General features: G+C 40.0%; 1 protein-coding gene across 3 annotated transcripts in view; it reads right to left on the reverse strand.

Moving 5' to 3' along the window:
- Window positions 1–18352, reverse strand: part of EXOC4 (exocyst complex component 4) — a 752773-nt gene that overhangs the window by 540469 nt on the left and 193952 nt on the right. For all 3 annotated transcript variants that reach the window (XM_077770716.1, XM_077770717.1, XM_077770718.1), the window contains exons 8-9: window positions 11774–11919; window positions 6992–7080 (exon numbers count right to left, since the gene is read on the reverse strand). In XM_077770716.1, the coding sequence (XP_077626842.1) occupies window positions 6992–7080; window positions 11774–11919 (235 nt within the window). The remainder of the gene's footprint in view (window positions 1–6991; window positions 7081–11773; window positions 11920–18352) is intronic.

Raw genomic sequence — 18352 nt, forward strand, 5'->3', positions numbered from 1 at the left:
TTAAAATCTATCGCTTTATTTTCTAGACCTCATACTACAAACATATGTATGCCAATTTCTTCTGAATTTTGATAACAGATCACTTCAGGTAAGGTCGTCTCTATCAGTATTCTTGAAAGGACTCACCCTTCGTTCTGAAAACGTAAAACTGCCTTAGGAACTGTGTCTTCTTGGGACAATGACCCACTTGTTCTTTGGCGCCCTCATCAGTCTAAGAATTACTTTCCCCCATTACTTTCTGTTTCTATTTGCTAAAACAGCTCAAGTCGCATCATATAAACCTAGCTGTAGCATATAAACTACTAAAATTGGAAAAAATATAATTTCTTACGACCCAAAAGAAAATCTAAGAAAATGAGCAAAGCTGTTATTTTACATTAAAAAGTTAATGTGAGCCAAATGATAAAAAATATGACAGAAGTTAACTTTTAAATTTTTCTGTTACATATTAGAAATTTGTTATTTTTTCATATTTTTGGTCAAAAAACCCACTTTTAACTCAAGTAGAATATAAAGACAAATGCAGATGTATCACGTTTCAATCACAAATACATATCTCACTTAACCATATTCACTCTTTCCCCATATCTTCATGCAAGAATGAATAAATGGGTAGAACAAAGGTCACAGGTCATCAACCAGTTCTGCATGATGACCAAGGATCATTTTCCAAGAGTGAGGTTCACAGGCTTTACTAAGGCTTTGTCATGACCGTTTCACACTCTCAGGACTATTGTCCCGTGACCGCCAGGCTCCTCCCCGCTGTGCAGGTACCAATGGGAACAGAAGACATTGTAGGAACTAGAACTCTTTGGAAAATAAACCCACAGTATAAATGAAACCCAGAAACAAAGAACATTTTTAAATAAAATAAATATCTACATTGCACACATTAAAGCTAAGAGGTGACACACTCAGTAACAAATCCCAGCATAAGAAGATTTTTATTTCTGGGGCGCCTGGGTGTCTCAGTCGGTTAAGAGTCCAACTTCGGCTCAGGTCATGATCTCACGGTTCATGGGTTCGAGCCCCGCGTTGGGCTCTGTGCTGACTGCCAGCTCAGAGCCTGGAGCCTGTTTCAGATTCTGTGTCTCCCTCTCTCTCTGACCCTCCCCCACTCATGTACTGTCTCTCTCTGTCTCAAAAATAAATAAACTATAAAAAATTTCTTTTAAAAGAGAAGACTTTTATTTCTTATCTGTTCAGGACCTGAGGAAAATATATTTATTACCTACTACTTCTTAGGAACACATAAAGAAATTAGCATTTCTGAAAACTCTATTATAATTTCATTAGACGATTACCCTTGCACAGGAGTAAGTTAAGATCAGTCTTTTAAAGCAAGAACGTAAATATATAGAAGGAAAGGGAATCAATTTTTATACACTATTTTAGAACCTAAAACAGAAGAGATAACTATGAAAGATTAAGGTTATTTTGAAATAATTATATGCAATTTTAAGAAGAAAAATGTATTTTTTCATGTGCCCTGCACATTGCTACATAGTTATTAACAAAGTCATTACGCAAAATTTAAGACTACAAAGAATCTTCCAATCTTATTTCAGGACACAAAGCTTTATAAGTGTTTCTTGTATTTAAGGCTGTGGAACAAATGTGTGGTAGGAATGTAAAACTGTTGGACCTCACTGCAGCCAAAATGTCCCTGAAAATGTGTGCATAAATGAAATCTTGCTTTAAATGCTCCATTATAGAATAGCTGGCTATATCAGAGACTCCTATTATAAATCCTTTTGTAAAAAAGGATAATCAGCTCATGCCTAATGTATTCCAAATACATTCTACCTTAAAGCAAGGTACCTCCAAACAGATTAATTACATATGATATTATTAAGTATTCACAACCCCAGATAGCAACAACCCATTAAAGGGAAAGACTGAGAAAATTCAGGTCAGGTCAATATAAGAGCCCAGTTTTCCCTGATGCCAGTACTTCCATATTTACCATGTAAAGCAAATCCTCTTAGAGAAGTCAGTTCTCAAGTGGCTGGAGCTTTACAGAATATTTTAATGTCAGGGCTACGGAAATGCCACTCATTAGACTAATGGGAATAAAAATAGCACTCTAAAGGTAATATTATTGAGTACAAACAGAAGTACTAAGTACCCCCAAGACAGAAAAGAACTGTAATCAAAACTGAGTATACATTTCTACTTGGATCAATGACACTTAATGTACTCTACCCATTCGTGAGTTTTATTATCTGAAAAAAACGGGCAAAGAAGACAAATCACAGGACTCCTACTCTGTTTATTAAACCTCCCACTAGGCTTTTCAACTAAGGAGGCCTATGGCTACAAATAAGGGGATATTGTGGATGGAGGCCTCCCCCATCCTATGCTGGTTAAGTGCTCCATTCAAACCAAGCATTGTCCCAGGCACAGGAATGCACTAATGAGTAAGACCTGCACTGTGGATATTCAGAGAGAAGTGTAGGAAATTACCCAGTGAAAAAGACACATAGAGATCAAGTATTCTGAGCAAAATAAAAAGCATGTGATAAAGAATGATAGGGCGGTGGTGGGGTGTGGTCAAGCTGTTGGAAGAGGTTAGGAAACAATAACAAGATTTGGGCAGGAGACCTAGATCTGGAAGTCAATTGCACCTAGGCACTAAGCAAAACCCAGCTGGGGCTGAGATACCTGGGGAGAGTCTACAGAGTGAACCCAGGAAAGGTCCCAGGACCAAACCTGGAAACACTCCACCATAAGGAAGGGAACATGGCTGGCTGAAAAATCAGGTGAGATGAAGAGCAATAAACGTGAAATCTGCCAAGATGGGGGTCACTGGTGACCTTGAGAAGAGCCAACTCAGGAACAGTGAGACTGGAGGGGCACAGACAACAAGAGATAGAGAAATGGATAACTCTCCTAATTCCACCATGTTGAATTCTTTAAAGTACCATTTTAAGTTAAATCAATTATAGCTATTCTAATTTTTCCAGTTTTAATGTTTAATTTTATAGTCACTATGTCCCCCTAAAGTAGTCAGAATTGATAACAGCTCTATTTTTCAACCGAGAAAACCGAGGCACAGAGGGGCTGATTAACCTAAGAGCTTATTTTGATCATGAGCAGCAGTATTTTCATTTTCTTTTAACCCTCATGAGATACTGTATTCATCAGTTACCTTATTTTCCCAAAGAATCCCAAATAACCCAAGAAGCTATACTCAAGCTAAATGCTCATTTCTAACCTATCACATGGCTGTCTAAGCGGTAAAATGAAGCAGTCAAGAGGTTCAAGACAAGAGGAAGTCTCTGATTAATGGAGACACACAAGTTAGATTTCCACCTGTTATCATGCACACTTTGAATGGCACCCCCACCTCCTCGGCCCAATTGCCAACAGTAGACTATGTAACAAACCATCTATACCATAAAAGAGCCAACTGAGATGGGTTAATGATACCAAAGAAATCTCACTTTTACACTCTTTTTTCCCCTTGTGTGTTGTTAGGATGAGACACGTTTTTAATTGCATGATAAATTGAAAATGTTGGCAGGAACCTAACTTTTATAAAATTTGAGCTTTTTAATGTTACTTTGATGGTCTTTCTGATGGATTTTCTTTACCGCAGAAGGAAAGGTGGACCCGCTGAGATGAACCACTAAGAAGTGAAGCCTGCAGCTATCTGGTAGTAAGAGGAGAGACAAAAATCTTCTACCGGTCTCTTACGATTTGACTGAACTATTCAATTATGCCTTTTCAAGGATAAACTGAAATGCAGATCTCACTGTGGCCCTTGTACAAGCCAGATTAATAGAATAAGTGAAAAAGGATGGTCGTTTTTAATGGAAAATAGGTGTGATTTTCCCCTTTTCCTGCTGAAATGTTAAAAGCATTCATCAGAGGCCCTTTTGCCCCTCAATGAAACACCATCAAACTTGTACAAAAACTCCTCAGCTAAGCTATTCTCTGACCATGCATGTTCTGTCAGCTCAGCGAAATTATTTTTTAATGATTATTATGAACACGATATGTTTGCTAACTACTTTCTTCCCTGTAACCAAAGATAAGCCCTCCCACTTTGCTGAACTCTGGTAAGTAAAAGAGACTATGGCATACAGCTCCATATTTCCATTAACTTGCTGAAAAATGAGAAAAGTCCCTAGTTAGATTATAGTGACTCTTCAATTAACCACCCTCACAGAATAAACTCCCTCCATAGCTTAGCCGGATTTAAATACACTTTCCAATCATATACAACAGTATCGTCCTAGGCCAGACAGCTCAGTGGCCACATTTCTACTTAATGAAGCTAGTTACAACTGCACAACAAAAATGCATCTACCCATAGCTTCTAGTTGTCCTCAAACTTAAAAACTACTAGACCCTGTGAAGCTGATACTGGCTCTCAGTGGCCTCCCCTCCTCTCGGGGGCCCTTCCTACCTCTCCATGGTAAGCTCTCTCTCCCACGTTTGACATCGACTGTCCTCATTTGTTCTGTGGCTGAGTCAGTGAGGATTTATTGAATATTTACCATGCCAGGCACTGTGCGAAGGACAGGAAGTAAAACAGTATTTCCCGATCTTAGAGCTCCGTGGCAGACTCAAACAAGTGAACATGAATCCACAATATCGTGTGTTAAGTGCTCAGAAAGGGAATATTAAAAATGTTGACAGAAGCACAGAGTGGGGGGCCACAATCTGAGAGGGATAAGTTGGGGGGGGGGTGTCATCAGAATAAGTGACAACATACTTTAAGTTGAAAAGAAGAATAGGATTTAGCCAGGACAGACAGGAGGAGTGTGAAAACGGAAGTGACAGGATGAGCAATGATGGTGTTGGTGGAGGCGGAAGAGCGAAGCACATTTCCTGTATATTTAGCACTTTTCTGCTCGCAGCTCAACTCACGTTGCTTTCACAACCACCTCTGGGGTGGCTACTGTCATTTCTATCCCTGTTTAGAGGTAAGGGCACAGAGACAAAGAGGTTACGAAACCAGAAAATGGGGAGCTAGACTGTAAGGGCAGGCAATCTAGGCCCAGAGCCCTCTCCTCTTCACCGTCTCCCCTGAGAACATGGACCATGGGGGGACATAGCCGGGAAAGTCACTCTGCGCAGCTAAGAGTGCAGAGTGCGTGCTATTCTCACTAACAAGAAAGAAGGGTCTACCATCAGTCTTCTGTCCTGGTTGACTAATTAGGCATGAATCTGAGAGAAGGACAGGTTGCAATGCTGTCCCATTAATTACATGGTCCACCTTTTCATCTCTAAGCATCAAACAAAAGGCTTCCTTGCGGTGGGGGTGTTGATAGTAAGGGAAGCCGTGCATGCGTAGGAGCAAGGGATATACTGGAACCCTCTCACCTTAGATCTCCACTCAACTTCGCCATCAGCCTAAAACTGCTCGTAAAGAAGTTTATTAATGAACAAAAAGTGAAATGAGCGCAAAGAAAAAACGAAAGGCTTGCTTTGCCCCCGTTAAAGGAATTTCATGAACTACAAACCAGGTCGAGAGAAATTAGAGAGGGAGACTTCGGGTTTCTTTAAGTCAGCTCTGCAATTAAAACGAGGACACTGAGTATGGAGGATCTCTCTAGCCCTGAGCGATCCGCTACGGCCCCTAAGTGGCAGTTCAGGTATGAAGCATGCTGTCAACTCCACTTCCTTCCAAGCTTCTCAGGCCACCTTGTCCTGCCGGGAGGCAGTTGCTTACTAGAGCCTGCGTCACCTTCCAACTTTACTCCTTGACTTTTTTCAATCCTAACTACCCTCTGTCCCCATGTACTTCAAGACTCCAAGATGCANTGATTTCCTTTTCCTTGTATCTTCAAATGGTTGCTAGGCTTCTGGTTCTGATATATACGTGAGCTGTGGAATTATTACTGTGGTATAGCTATGGGAAAGCACAGCTGCATCTTCGGAGAAATCTGCAGGTGTTTAGATCAATAATGAAGGTGGAGGTACAAATGACTGGGTGGTGGTCTTTAAATCCAGAAAGGCTGGCTGGTTAATTCATAATGTTTTGATGTAGAACCATGATGAATCTTAAAAACTAAATATTTAATTGTGTAAGCTACTCACTGCAAAATATTTCAAGTTCCTCTAATGCATCCCCCAAAAGTGGAAGTGTTCTTCCGCATCCCTCAAACAGGAAGCCCATAGTTTTAAAATAATGTAAATGATCACCCCCTTCTCTCAACTCGGCTACCAGTTTTTACGCATTACATTACTTAGTTGTTACACTGACTTCATGATATTATTACTGAGGTCCATGAACACTGACAGCTGGACCTTAAGGCTCTATCTTTTCTTTCCTTCTCCTGGACCTCCGTACCCTCCCCCTCCATCCATTCCAATGCCTAGGATGGCTTGCACTTAGCAGGACTTTGCAAATCTTTCTCGATTACATTTACCATGATTAGCATCTTTCTTGTCACAGAAGGAAATGTTATCGGATTTTTGATTTAATTAAATCTACTTAACGATTTATTTTCTCAAGTATTTTCTCCTACAGATTACAACTCTTTAGTAACCACGTATGGATATCAAATATCCTGTATATCAAAGCTAGCTTGATTATGACATCATATTTAGAGGCATCTTTCTTCCTTTGAAATAATGACAGAGGCTGCATCTGCCCTTTTCAAAATCCCAGGCACTCCTGCCACATATTAGAAGGTATGAGAAACAGTAAGTGTAACAGTGACTGCCACAGACTGGCATTCCCCTGGACTGTGACTGGACACATGGCTGCCATGTTTAACCACAAAGAGACTGACCTCCAGTCTTTCTGCTTTGAGTTCTCACTTGAATGGTAGCAGGACTATAAATCCTGTGGCCATAGCAATAGTTTGAGCTGCTCGGCAGCAGCCGCCGGGAAGTGATAGAGGAAACAGATCCAGTCTTTAAATCTCTGCTCTCTTGAACGAATCTGGTGAATGCAAAATGCAAACTCACCTGCACCACAAACTTCAGATCTTCCTCCAGAAACTAATTTTTCCAGAGAAGTTCAATCACTTACCTTGAAGTTCTCCACTGCGACTGTAGAGCTCCCGCCTCTGCTCTCGCAAATAGGCACTCATACTGATGGCATGGGAGGAGGATTCGAACCTGGAATGAAACGCAGGGTAAACAGAGAGGCAGGAACCAAACCTGCGTTGGCCAGCTATGTACCTCAAAAGTGTTCTACTCCCATCTGTGTAGCGCGCCCTAATGTTCCACGACCCAAACATTCTGGCCGGTCCATGACAGGGCCAAAGCCGGCTGCCATAGCCCTTGATTCAGAAACAACACGGCTGGCCACACCCCTCCACAACACAGTAGCTGGACCATTTGCTCATTCTTTTCAACGAATACAACACTTCATCTGTCGCAACTTTTCTCTGCCTTCAACCCTTTGCCAGGATCCCAACACACACCCAATAAGGATATCCTATGAGGTCATTATAATTTTGCTGCTATGCAGTTCAAAAGCCGTGAGTGACTGCCGCCACCACAGAAATGTATCTTGCTTTTCTCCACTCCCCTTGAGAATGAGTACGGAAGGCACAGTAGCAACATGGCAAGAAAACTACACCAAGGAAGCAAGGCATCTGTGGTTTCTCCCTCAAAGTCCTCAAAAGCAATACAGTTTCTAAATGGTTTCTGCCATCTACAATATAAAATATTCTCAAAAATATCAAGGGCACCAGGGTGGCTCAGTCGGTTAAGCATCCAACGCCAGCTCAGGTCATGATCTCACTGCTCGTGACTTCGAGCCCCATGTTGGGCTCTGTGCTGACACCTCAGAGCCTGAAGCCAGCTTCAGATTCTATGTCTCCCTCTCTCTCTGCCCCTCTCCTACTCATGCTCTGTCTCTCAAAAATGAATAAACGTTAAAAACAAAAATCAGGTGACGAAGTGTATGTTCACGCCACCCCAAGAATCACTTTAGAGACTGGAAACACGGAGGCTAGGGACATGATACAGAACAGGTTTCTAAAGACTCAAATCATCATTCAAGGATGAAGAAAACAAAAGAAAAAACTCAAAGTCTTAAGAGAAACTTGCAGGTAAGGGGAAAAAAGAAACAGGAAAATTTAAGATTAAATCAACAGTAAATCTTCCGACATGTTAAGAAATTGCATTTCAACCCTGAGATTTTCAAAGTCAGACGAACAGGCTGATGGGAGAGATCCTTCTAAGAGCGACTGCCTCTAAGCAGTAAACAGCTACATCACGAAAGAGCAACAGTGGTAATGGCATAGGCTTCTGGCGACAAAAACGGAACGCCATCGCTTTCTTAATTATGCCTCCTTTATCCCTTCTGTGACATGGAAGATGAATGTCCGTCCGAGAGAAACACTTGGATTTCTGGATCCTCCCTCCGCGCCCTGCCAAGAACTGAGAGGGGCCCTAACAGCCAGAGGGGACGCAAAGTGTGCAGTACTTCAAAAGTGTCACCTGCCAGTCAAGTGTAGGAAAGAAGCCACTGACCTCCAAAAAGCAAGCTGACAGCTATTGATCAGAAATGGGGAGGGGGGAGAAAATAAACTCTTGAGCAAAGAACAGAGAGGCACACATTATACAATAAGAGAGAACTTAAACACACTTAATTAACCTTGGCTAAGGGCAATTAGAGAGAGTAATAAAGTCCTTCACGGAAGTGATAAAAACAGATTACGGCTCGCCCAAACCTTAATCCTTTATGACCTGATATATTTCCGCTACTGAGGACCCCTCTTTGTGTTTGCCAACACGCACAGATTGGTATGATTTTACAGCAGAAGAGGCACTAGAGATGGTACAGTCTCACCTTCTTATTTTATAGCCAAAGGCACAGAGGCCCACTAAGACAGGAGACCCAGTCTGCCGTGCACAGCTCATTAACGATAGAGCCAGGTCTAGAAACAGGCAAGTCTGTAATAACGGCCTCATTCCATATGGGCGATGAGTTTTTATTGCTAAGCAATAATAATAAATGTTTAACAATTACTTAAGTTCATTTATTCATTTCCAATAATTTATATGTTTTCTGATACCACAATTTCAGGATTGGCTCAATGTCAAATAATACATGTGGTCAGGAGTTGAAAAGGTAAGGGTGTCAGTTGAGAGCAGGAAATCTAAACACCTTGACACCTGCTTTCTGCAATACACCTAGATTTACAACAGTGAGGGGAGCTAGGAAGAGAGAAAGGGAAGACGGAGAGAGAAAGACAAGAGGAAGAGACAGACACAGAGACAGAGAGTATACGTGTGAGCGAGCAAGTAAACAAGTGAGCAAAGCAAAAGCCTAAGCATTGGGCAGCATCTCAGGCCATCTTAGTTGCCTCTATCAACCACCTTTTCCTTCCATCATCTTCCCTATTTGCTGGCAGAGCCCCCATTCTGCCTGGACGTTCAGCTTCTCTGCTCCCTCTTCAAATAGCTGTGTGCTCAGGAACAGTGGTTCCTCTCCAGCCCAAGACCTATCACCAGAGGACCCCTAACTGGCTGAAGACCATCACTGTGGCCTGCTCCCCTTCGCCAGTGGCTGATTTAGGAATGGGCTTAAGAGCTGAGGAAAACTTGAAGAGGGGCTCTGTCACTGACAGAAAAGATGAATAAATGGATATTAATTATTAATAAAAAAAAAAAGATCTGAAATGGGATAGCCACTTTGTAAGACAGTCTGGCAGTATCTTACAAAGCTAAACAGAATCTTACTTTATGATCCAGTAATCATTCTCTCACATATTTATCCAATGAGCAGAGAACTTACATCTACACAAACACCTGCACATTTATAGCAGCTTTATTCATAATGGCCAGAAACTGGAAGCAACCAAGATGTCTTTCAACAGCTGGATGGGGGGGGTGGGAGGGGGGCAGGTGGAAGAGGTACATGCACACAATGGAATATTATTTAGCAATACAAAGAGATGAGCTATCAAGCCACAAAAAGACATGACTGCATACTGCTAAGTGAGAGAAGCTAGTCTGAAAAAGCTACATATTTGATGATTCCAACTATAAGACATTCTGGAAAAGATAAACTATAGAGACAGTGATTATCATAGGGTCAGCGGGCGGGGAAAAGAGGGAGGAATAAGTAGAAAACAGAGGGTGTTGAGGGCAGTGAAAATATTCTATATAACGTGCTGATGCATATGTGACTTTATGCATTTACCAAAACCCACTGAATGTATAACACAAAGGGTGAACCTGATGTAAACAATGGATTTTAGTTAATAATGAAGTATCACTATCCGTTCATCAATTGGAACAAACATACCAAACATAGGACCACAAGATGTTAACAAAAGGAGAAATTCTGAAGGAGAAGGACATAAGGGCGCTCTCTGTAAACTGAAAAGTGGTATAAAAAATAGTCTACTCGTTAAAAAAAAAAACACACACACAAATTTACAGGAAGAATCACACCCTCTCCTTGGGATCACTTCATCCTGGGGCAGAACCGAAAACAGGGAGATGGAAAAGGCTGGGTCCTTGGCCATCCCCACGCTGGTGGATTATAGAGTCTTCTACATTCTTCTTCACTGTGTGACATAGTAACTTTTCTATGGTTTAATCTCATTCATGTGGGGTCCTGTGTTACCCGGGGACTAAGGCATTTTAACTAATAGTGCACCTGTCCTCTGAACAAAACCGTAAAATGTAAGAAAAGAATGCATTCAATGAACAGAATGGATTTTATTCCAATGCAAGCACACTCAATCTCCTCTCCTCTGGACCACAAGATAAATCAACTGTTGAAACTTTCCATAATGATTAAGAACTCTATGAATCTATGATATAAGCAAATCTCAAAAGTGAATCAATAAAAGATACCGGAGCTTCGACCATTCAAAAATAATGAATTCAAAAATAATGAATTCAAAATACAGAGAAAATACTTCTGGAGTCACTTTATACACTTGGATTTACAGGTACAACTTCTTAACAAGTCATCTCCCAGCTCCTCAGAAGAATACATGGATCTGCTATTATTTAAATCCTACTTCAATCAATTGCTGGCTATTGCCAGTGAATTTACAGAATTTACTTAACCTGGCTTGCGCCTCAAATTTTTATGTGCAAAAAAGGATTAAAAATAAAACTCAGACCTATAAGGCTGCAATGAGTAAATGAGATAATCCATGAAAATGGCTTAATGCTTTAGCTAGTACTTGGTGAGGATTCAGTGTTGGCCACTCCCCGCNCGATTTAAATTATGTTTGAGATTATTTTGAGAAATTCATCTCCCACAGTACCTGGCACATAGTAAGCATTCAGTAATAGCTGTTACTGCCGTTACTATTAATGTAATAGCATTAACTATTATCTGTTACCAAATGATATACACTTAGGTATGTGGCCTGGTGGTATTAACTAAGATGGTAATTAGAAAAAAAGAATTTCCAGATTGTTCCTTTCTTAAAATCCAATGTTACTTAGCTAAGGAGATTCTTATAAACTTTAAGGTTATTTCTTGGCACTAGGGGTTTTTTTCCCCCCAAAGCAGACACATTTCATTGCATATAAAAGTCTCCAGAAATGGAGAGTTTCATTTCCCTTCATTTTATACAAAATGGCACAGAAACAAATTTCAAAATTTTTTTATTAAAAGTCCTAGACAGTCCAATAACCATATTCCAAGATAGCTACTTCCCCTTACAGAAAACAAATGTACACAAAATAAAAAAATATATTCACTTCCTATAAATTATTTCAAATCAGCTTTAACTGGGTGAAGTGATGGCTGCCAATGAAGTAGAAAGCCATCCTACTTGGATGAAACATTTCCTGACACCTGCTATGTTACCATCAGGGAGATACTTACTTAAAAAGAGAATTTTTTGGCCTTTGAGGCTTCTTCTTGGCAAAAAAGGCTGCGAAATCTCGTCCAGTGCTGGCATAACTCAGTTGAGCTGATGGTTCAGAGGCCGTACGGGTATTTTTCATATCCAAGTACTCAGTCAACAGCATCTGTACAATCAGATAAACAGTTTCACACACACATTTATGATGGGCTACTAAGAAAAGCAACTTAAAATGATGAAAACTTAATTATAAAACCTCATTCTTGACATTCAGAAGTAGAGTAACCTCACTCTTCATAGTTCCAGTTGTAATCTGAGGAAAGACTCATCACAGCCAGAACGTCATCCATTTGCCACCTATACCCGAAACTGAGAACAGGATGAGCGAGGCATTTGAACACGGGGGTAAAGGAGGAGGTTTTTAGTGAGGGTCTGCTACATGCCACGCACTGTGCCGAGCAAGTTAATCGACATTTACAACTTGATCCTCATTACTGCCAATTACAGCAACATCAGCAGCAATACAGTACTAATTACCGAGGGCTTACAATGTTGAAGGCAAGGGGCTAATATAGATATATGATCTTATTTAAAGCACAAACTTTGATCAAGTGAGTTCTCAGATTACAGAGAAGGAAGTGAGGCCCAGGAATAGGTTTAGGGGTTGCAGAAGGAACCCTGGGGGGCTCACTCTGCAGCCCATGTCACACCCTTCACTGGACAGCACAGGGGATTAAACAACTCTAACCAACCTGCTGAGAGGTATCATGAGCCACTGCAGGCTAATGGGTGCTGACCCACAAATCATTTCCAGGGCCACTACTCATCTTGATGGCTTCAAAATAAGAAAACCGACAGCTTTTTAATCACTATTGCCAATGGGCAATGTTTAAAAAATCAATCCACTTTATAGCCTCAGAAAGTGGGGGCCTGGGCTAGAATCAGCCATTATACTTCTGAGACAAAAACTCTAAGAAGTTCCCACTGTTGTGAAAGAAAACAGCAGATCTGGAACAGAAATCCCCATGGTTCCTAAGAATATCTAACCTGGGATTAAAGTAGATCAACTCATTTCTGTAATCATTTGCCACATCTACAATTTTAAGATAACAGGGCCGCCTGGATGGCTCAAGTGGGTTAAGCATCTGACTTCTGTTCAGGTCATGATCTTGAGGTTCGTGGGTTTGAGCCCCGCATTGGGCTCTGTGTTGACAGCTCAGAGCCTGGAGCCTGCTTCAGATTCTGTGTCTCCTTCTCTCTCTCTGCCTCTCCCCTGCTTGCACTCTGCACTCTCTCTCTCTCTCTTTCAAAATAAATAAACATTTAAAAAAATACTATCTGTCTGTGGGGTGCGTGGGTGACTCAGTCAGTTAAGCGTCCAACTTCTGCTCAGGTCATGATCTCCCAGTTCGTGGGTTCGAGTCCTGCATCAGGCTCTGTGCTGACAGCTCAGAGACTGGAGCCTGTTTCAGATTCTGTGTCTCCCTCTCTCTCTGACCCTCCCCTGTTCATGCTGTCTCTCTCTCAGAAATAAATAAAACATTAAAAAATTTTTTTAAAAAGTTTAAAATTTTAAGATAACCAAGTGTTACAGCACATGTAAACTGGCAATTCTACCCATGACTGAAGTAAAAGCTTTTCAGAGACTATGGTTCCAAAAAAAAAAAAATTCCTTCCTGTATTGGATATATAGTCATTCATTCACTTATTCATTCAATAAACATTTGAGGATCATATTAAATGTTATCATCAAAAAGCATTTATGAAACACTCTGTGGACATGATGCTCTCCCAAGTTTTAAAGCTAATTATGTCCGTTAATGAGCACAGACACATTACTAATAGTTTCAAATACCAGACATTTTTAGAAAATGATCTTAACTCAATCCTCAAATCTATGAGGTTAGAGTTAATATCTATATTTTGGAGATTAAAAAACAGAGATTCAGAGGTAGTAAGAAACTATATGCATGTGTGGGTGACAGGATTAATGGGAAATCTCTGTACCTTCCTCTCAATTTTGCTGTGAACCTATACATACAACCTATATAGGTGTATACATATATATGTATATGAGTGTGTGTATATATACACACATTAAATATAAATTACACATACACACACAGTCTTAAGATAAAAAATGAAGCTGGCCTAAGGTCTTATAATTACAGAACAGATCAGGATTTCAACCCAGGTGTAGTGGACTCCGGAGCCTGGCTCTTCCCCATGACACTCTATTCTTACTAAAAGCATAAAAACTGCTGATGAGAATGGCTATGGGTGGCAGTAAGTAGACTTATTTTTCTATACAATAGAGACTTCAATGGAAAACTATAAAACATATTAACAAACTGTTCAAATTATATATATATATATATTNTCCAAACTGCCCAAGAGTCTAGAAGAATATTAAACTACATCTCTAGTAACAACTCAACTGATGGACTCAATTACTTGGTAGATTTGGCACTGATGTTAATAAAGTTTGCGGGGCTCTGTGATCAAAAGAAGGCCAATAAACCAGAACAGAATTTCAAATTGACAGAACACACAAAGAGATCTACAAAGGTACTAATTGATTTTAACACCAATCAGTATGATGGAAATACGTTTCTACCCAAGCGTGAAGATACACTAAGCCAGTAATCTTTCTGAGGCACTTCTTGTCCTAGAATTCAACGAGTGGCCTCTACAATAAAATATTGATAGAACAGGGCCTACCTGATGAGCGGCCTGAAAATTCAAGTATTTCAAGATCACTGTTCTTTTTCTCCATGTCAATAAACTTCTCTTAATTATCACCTCTCGCTTTGCTGGTCTGTTCTTATACACTGGCTTCTTCCTTTCTTTCTACAAACATATACTATCTCTAGCTTCCTAAGGAAAAGGTAGCTTTGATCCTCATTCTCTATCATTTTCTTTCCCTTTTGTCCTTAGGTTCCAAACTTAACAGGCAGCCTTCCCATGTATTTCCATTACCATGATGTAGTGTAATCCCTATTTCTCTCCACACTCCAGTCCCACACATGTGACTGCACGCTTGACATATTCACACATTTCGTGGATAAAAATCAACCCTAAATTCTGAGACCTAAATACTTTTCCCATAAAATCAGTAATTTCTTCTGTCTTCTGTGAGTCGTTTCTTATTCTCACCGGCCTCCAGATTTAAAACTGCAGAACTGGCATTAGACCTGTTCCCTTCCCTTTGTACTCATGCAGGAGTTAGTGGCCCGGTCCATTGGTTACTCTTCCTCAACTCCCTCTTAGTTTGCCCCTCCCATCCATCCGGCAGCCACCAACTTGGTTCAACTCATGCAGTTTCTCTCATTTTCTGCCTCACGTTTCTTATTCTTCCAGTCCTCCCCGTACCCCACGAGGAGAGTGATCTTCCTAAACCACTGTTGCCATCGTCATCTTAAGGCTACTTATTTTGTCATCTACATTAATGTGACCTCAGTATCTATTCCCAATCATATCTTATGCTCCTCAAAATGAACCCAACACTCAGTCAGAATCAACGGCTTAACTCTTCCCTGAACACGCATGGCTGGGCCCTCTTGCTTTTGGAATGCCTAACTGAGATTGCCCTCTTTCCTCAATACCCTGACAAGCCCTTCCCAAAAACAATTTCAATGTTTTCTCTCCAATGACTCCTTCCCAAGGCACTCTAGGCTGGCTGTCCCCTTTTCTGGATTCCTACAGTATCCATTTTACACATCATTCAATAAGTGTTGGTCGAAAACTGCCTGTTACTATTATTTATCATGTAAGGAAAAGACACGTGACCACTCCAACTTTTACTTCTTTACTTCCATCACAGAGCCATGAAACAAACCAGAATATTAATATATATTCATATATATATATATATATGACTGAATCACTAAATTTTATAAAGTATGTGATAAGAAGCCTTGGTAGATATGTTTTTAATACATGTATTAGAAACAGTCTCCAAAATGAGCCCTGTAAATGACTCCTCAGTACACAAATCTATACTACAAGTAAAATGAAAAGGGATGCCTATGATTTTAATAGTAGGCTTTGCCATGTTTGTTTCCTTCACTGTATTTGCTTCTTCCCAAATGTTTACCACCAGCTAGAAAATGTTACATTAAAACAGCGTAAAGTTTTATTTTGACACCAAATTATGAGAAGTGCTTTTTAAATATCTCAAAGAACAAAAAAAGCCCCTTTTTCTAAGACGCCTGAAATTTGTTTGAATTAGACTAAATCTTCTACGACTAAGTCTTGACATACACATCAGACACCTGGCATTAAAAGAGAACCATGTCATTTCTTAGTGACTCCACATCACTGTGGATAATGTGCTGCATCTTCTAACTTGTACATAAATATCCTAAACCATTAACTATGAGCTCAAATTTCCATTTTTAAGAAAGAAGTTAGCTACACAGGTTGTCTTTTGCCTGGGGAAAATCACCCAAGTCTGGAAGTCTAGGGGCAAAGGGACATTATATATATCAGCAAATATATTGTGACCACAGAAAATCTGCATATCATCCCATATTCTCGCTGATTCTAAATTCCTTTATATCTCGGGCATTTCTTTTCTCTTTTTCAGTACAGGGAATTGCTATTTCTTACTGATCAAGCATTCAAAACATAAAAGTCAAAAGTTTATGCGTGTTTCAGGTTTAACTTGAAAAGCTATTAATTTGTAAAACCAAAGACAAGAAATATGAAAACATGGTTGAAAGCACCAGAATATCTATATATCCCAATGATATTATGATGCACTATATTTTTTGAGTACCTGGTATATTGGATGATTCTATGGTAGAAACAAAGAAATAAAGAAATATAATGCTTTAAAGAACATACAAATTGGGATAGTCAGGCATCTCTTATGTTATAATATTTGATTAGCAATTGCTAAGATGCTAGTCAAAAATCACATGAAATATAAAGCAGGGCCAAGATTTTGAAATTTAGAACTTGCTTAGCATCGGTAACATCATTCTGAATGAATTCCTCATTTACCACTTAGCCCTCTTTATTTAACATATTGTTTGTGGCTGCTTATGGTTATACACCCAGAGTTTTCTAAAAAGAAAAAAAAAATGTTGTTTTACAAGCTTCCGAAGAACAGCACATTGCGAGGCTTCAGCCTCTACATTAATGTAAGTAGAAACATCCAGACCCTTCTAGGTACTTAATACGGTAAATCCCTTTCAGTAGCTTCCCAGCTTACAAAATCTTCACCTCATCTAAGAACTGTTCCCCAGCTACACAGTGGATTCTGCTATCCATCTTTATAACTGTGTTGGTACCATGCCTTCCCAGCCCGACCCTACTCCGCTGGGGGTAACAGCCAACACCCAATTAGCCCATCAGGTTCTTTCCCAGGAATGCGTTAGTGAGATACAATCTCTGCTGGCCAATGTAGGCAAAGAGATGTAAATTCTCTGGGGCAACGACCCTGTACCATGAAAAATCAAAGAAAGCCAACCTGCAGAGAGAAAATAAAAGAACAAACTAGATGATGAGACACAGAGAAACAGGAGACCCACAGAAGAGAGATTTAAAGGTTGGAACCCAAGTTTTTCCTAATTTATTGGTCTCAAATCCATTTGCTATTCTTTGGTCTCACAATATATCCTTTTGGCCTTTAATACATTTTCCTTATGTTTTTCTTATGATAGCTTCAATGGGTTTTTGTTTCTTCACCAAGATACCTATGGATAAATGAATATACACTAACATGCATCTAGTGACATTTATATCACAATACTATTTTTTGCAGAAGGCTGGGATCTCATGATAACAAGAGTAGCAGTCTAGATACATTTCCATCTGCGCAACGAACAAACCAGTTCTCCTCACTACTAACTTCGAATGTCCAATGCTTTAATAGCAAAGCCATACTGTAATTGTCCCCTGTGATGAATTTGAAAATTCGATTACTAATGACAGGAGCAATAATAGGGTGAAAAAAAATCGCTTTGAGCTCCCAGTATGAACTAAGACTCTACTTCTCTTAAGCAGTATCTTGAATGTGCCTATATTAAATACTATAATTTTCAATAATTTACTTTTCAGAAGTAGAGGTCTAGGAGTTTTTGTTCCAGGAACAGCAAAGTAGCTTCCATTGGACTAATCCTTATACTGATAATAATTATAAGGGCTCGAAAGTCAGACCAAAAGAATAAGGATTTGAAGGGTGCAGAGAGGAACCAAATGAGGCATAAACTGGTAGCTACGCTCCCTAAAAGAAGCAAAGCACAGTAGGCGAGTTCCTCTGGCTTCTTCCCAGAAAGCTCTTACTTCCTACTTTCCATGGAGCAAAGGTAGAGGCCAAGGAAAAACTACAGTCTTAGTGGATGGAGGAGACCAGAATTTGAGAAGAGAAATCCAAAGAAGGGGGAGGGGCAAAATCAGTGTAATATACCCCTCAACATATCACCTTGATTCCAGAAAATATTATAACAGAAACATTTTTTAAAATTAGGACCATTTTAGGGGCGCCTGGGTGGCTTAGTCGGTTAAGTGTCCGACTTTCGCTTAGGTCATGATCTCGCGGTTCGTGGGTTCGAGCCCCGCGTCGGGCTCTGTGCTGACTGCCAGCTCAGAGC

This window comes from Crocuta crocuta, unplaced genomic scaffold (assembly GCF_008692635.1).
Source record: "Crocuta crocuta isolate KB4526 unplaced genomic scaffold, BGI_CrCroc_1.0 scaffold266, whole genome shotgun sequence".
In the NCBI taxonomy this organism is placed as follows: domain Eukaryota; kingdom Metazoa; phylum Chordata; class Mammalia; order Carnivora; family Hyaenidae; genus Crocuta; species Crocuta crocuta.